The following is a 3,535-nucleotide window of genomic DNA, read 5'->3' on the forward strand; positions in this document are numbered from 1 at the left end:
ATTTGTAACTAAATAGCCTTTAAAATAAACAGTACTGAATACTAGACGTTGAGAATTGACGACCGCGGTAAGATCAATATGCTCTGTTAACCTTGTACTTCGCATCATCAGCCTAACTCAACTACCTTCGTGCGTGGGACTACTGTGGGACAAGACATTATTCACACGGTTAACAGAACGTGTTTTAAGTTGAATGGTATCTCATGATATTTTAAATTTTATTACATTTAATAAAAAAAAATTGACTTTATATATTATTTAATATTAATATTTTTTAATATTCTAAAATATTTTAATATTTTAGGTAATCATCATGCTCTAGTCTCTATTGGAAAACCATCAAATTTATTTTCCTTATAGTTCTTAAAAGCTAGTTAATCGTTTTTTATAAAATATGCTCTTTGCTCGAACAAAGATAGTTAAATATTTTAATTCCTAACATATTTTCATTTTCGATTTTTAGTTTGCACCTAACAAATGTTTGAAAGTCGGCCCAAGTTCCGTTTTTCATTGTTCCTAATAGTACTAATAATAATATTATATTCTTCATTACGGACCTATGGCCACATTAACTTGATCCCAATATATACACAATATTATATATTATAATTAGTTAAGAATGGATTGCAATGATGACCTAGCGGCAATTGATATTTTGACTTTTATAACAGATGAACTGTTGCAAGCATACAAAACCAGTAATGGAGAAAATGAAAAGGCTAGGACCATTACCAAGTTTCTTGACCGATGGAATGACGATATCTCCATTGCGAAACTCAAGGGTCTCGCCCTTGAATTTGAAACAGGTAAAAGGAAGTTTTAATAATCAATGCATAATATTATTAATTCCTGTACTTCAGATTTAGACTGGTTTAATGTAAGTTGTCCTTTATCGGTAACAGGATTGCAAGGAAAAATAATTGTATTAGACTTTTTTACATATTGCTGCATTAATTGTATGCATGTGTTGCCTGAGTTGCACTCACTGGAAGAACGCTTTCCAATAGAAAGTGGTATTGTAGTAATTGGTGTTCACAGTCCCAAGTTCGAAAATGAACGCAATGCGGCAAACCTTCTATCCGCTGTTCAACGATATGGAATATCTCATCCCATTGTTAACGATTCACGATCTGGAATGTGGCGCGCTATAGGTATTCGCTGCTGGCCATCTCTCTTGATTTTAAGCCCAACTGGTGTTCCAATGATGTTATTAATGGGCGAAGGGCATGGAAAATTCCTACAGGAATTTGTGGCTGCTTCCCTATCGTTTTTTAGCCGGCAAGGTAAAATTGACCACAGAGGTTTGCCTATAAAATTATTTAGCGACTTCCAACCGGCGTCCAACTTGCGTTTTCCCGCAAAGATTGTTCGAAGCCCTAATGGCAGGTATGCTATTGCTGATACGGGGAACAACAGGGTGCTTGTGCTTACCGGTGGAGGAATGGTACAACACAAAATAGGAGGATACCAACCTGGTTTCGTGGATGGAAACTTAACAACAGCACGGTTTAATAAACCTCAAGGCATAGCATTTCTTAATGAAAGCATTTTGATTGTAGCGGACACAAAAAATCACGCCATTCGTCAAATCTCTCTTACAAATGGAATGGTGGAAACTCTTGCTGGCACAGGCCATCAGGGAAACGAACGAATAGGTGGACGTCTAGGTCCATTGCAACCACTTTCATCACCATGGGATGTTGCAATATTTCGAACGCGAGACATGGATATGTCCTTTCATCTTGATGAACGTAACATACCAGAAAAAACAATTATGCTTATATCCATGGCAGGCACCCACCAGATATGGGGTTATTTTCCCGAAGGAATTATTTGGTGGAAATTCCGTAAATTTGAACCCCTTTGCTGTGTCTCACTAATAGGAAATGGTTTGGAGGAAAACCGCAATAATTCTTACCCACAGAACGCTGCATTCGCACAGCCGTCTGGTCTTGCTATATCAGGAGACGTTTTATATATAGCTGACAGCGAAAGTTCGAGCATTCGCAAAGCTTCTATGATAGACGGAAAAGTTATGCCTGTCGTTGGAGGAGATCGAAACCCACTTGTATGTTCCATTTTATGAATTTGTTTTATATATTTTATGTATGATTTTTCTAGAACCTATTTGCATTCGGTGACATTGACGGTAGACTATTCAACGCAAAACTTCAACATCCGTTAGGAGTGACTTTCAATGATGCCAATAACAGACTCTATGTTGCTGATACCTATAATCATAAAATCAAAGTCATTGACATCGAATCAAATGATATATCTACTCTACAAATTAAGAACCAAGATAATACCAACCTGGTTTTAAACGAGCCCGCCGGACTGTGCTTGGACGCCAACGGACGGAATTTGTTGGTAGCTAATACCAATAACCATTCAATTCATATAATAGATTTGGTAACGCTTATAGCACAACCGTTTTGCTTAGATTTCAGCCAAATTGCGTCCGCTAGTGAAACCGATGCGCCACAAGATGTACAAAAAACAAAGGAAAATAATATAATAAGAACATTGCCTCTTGATTTAATCAAACCAAGCAAAATTTTGTTTAACCTTCGACTTTCGCCGAGACTTAACTTTACAAAGCAAGCTCCTCAAAAGTGGACACTGAAAAGTGTATGTCAATCTGTAAAAGTAAATCCCTCATGCGGAACTCTACTTGATGGGACTTGCGACATGCAGGTGCAGGCTACTTACCCCGATTTCTTGTGTGAAAGCGAAATATTTACAATTGAATTCGTGTTAAATTTATGCCTCTCAAACTGTTGTCTAGTAAAAAAAATTACAGTTGCTATAAAACGCGATGACATAACAGAAGAAAATATATCCAACCACAACGTAATTATTGACATTGAGCAATAAAAAAATGTTTTTAAAAAAAAAATTTTGCGTATATCGATCAATTATAATTTTTCAAAATTTAACTAATGGGTGTGCATTCACACTTAGTGTAAATACTCGATTAGTTAAAAAGTTTATATTGGGTAGAAAGAAAGGCTCCCATGAGGCTCCTGGCTGTTTCGTAGAAAATGCAAGGTAGTTAAATAGATTCTGTTTGCATTGGGTAACACGAGCTCTTATCTATCTAAAAATGGCTTATGTTCATTTTACTAAACTGGTTACTGGTAGAGTAAAACGGCTGTCTTATATTTCAAATACATATTTAAAATTGTTTATACCCGAAAAGTAAAATATATATTGGATTTGTTGAAAAGTATGTAACTGAAACGAAGTGTTTTCCGCACTATAGAGTATATATATTCTTGATCCCGTTCAAGAGCCGAGTCAAGATCTAAGGAACTATAAAAGCTAGAAGTTGAGATTAAGCATGCAGACTCCAGATTTTGGAGAATATTTTGATATTTTTTAATTTTTGTATAAGCCTTCTAAATTTCTCTCGATTTGACAAACAACTTTTTGCTACATCCCGTCTACCGCACAAAACTGCCACACACACACTTTTAAAAAAATGTTGAAATTTTTCAATTGTCTTATTTTGTTTGAAAATTTCAAATTTTAA

The 3,535-nt window shown here is 35.6% G+C and overlaps 1 protein-coding gene across 1 annotated transcript; it reads left to right on the top strand.

The window, feature by feature from the left end:
- Positions 1-594: 594 nt before the first annotated feature.
- LOC26536169 (NHL repeat-containing protein 2) lies at positions 595-2,899 on the top strand. Its single transcript, XM_015199217.2, has 3 exons — positions 595-806; positions 861-2,068; positions 2,122-2,899. The coding sequence occupies exons 1-3, from the start codon at positions 620-622 to the stop codon at positions 2,875-2,877; spliced, it is 2,151 nt and encodes a 716-aa protein (XP_015054703.1). The 5' UTR covers positions 595-619; the 3' UTR covers positions 2,878-2,899.
- Positions 2,900-3,535: the final 636 nt, after the last annotated feature.

The sequence above is a fragment of the Drosophila yakuba genome, chromosome 2L (assembly GCF_016746365.2).
Source record: "Drosophila yakuba strain Tai18E2 chromosome 2L, Prin_Dyak_Tai18E2_2.1, whole genome shotgun sequence".
Classification (NCBI taxonomy): domain Eukaryota; kingdom Metazoa; phylum Arthropoda; class Insecta; order Diptera; family Drosophilidae; genus Drosophila; species Drosophila yakuba.

Excerpts from the sequence above, each read along its gene's own strand:
- LOC26536169 (XM_015199217.2), top strand. The coding sequence starts at position 620 with ATGGATTGCAATGATGACCTAGCGGCAATTGATATTTTGACTTTTATA. Across the intron at positions 807-860 it reads CGCCCTTGAATTTGAAACAG|ATTTAGACTGGTTTAATGTA; the intron begins GTAAAAGGAAGT and ends CCTGTACTTCAG. Across the intron at positions 2,069-2,121 it reads GAGGAGATCGAAACCCACTT|AACCTATTTGCATTCGGTGA; the intron begins GTATGTTCCATT and ends TGATTTTTCTAG.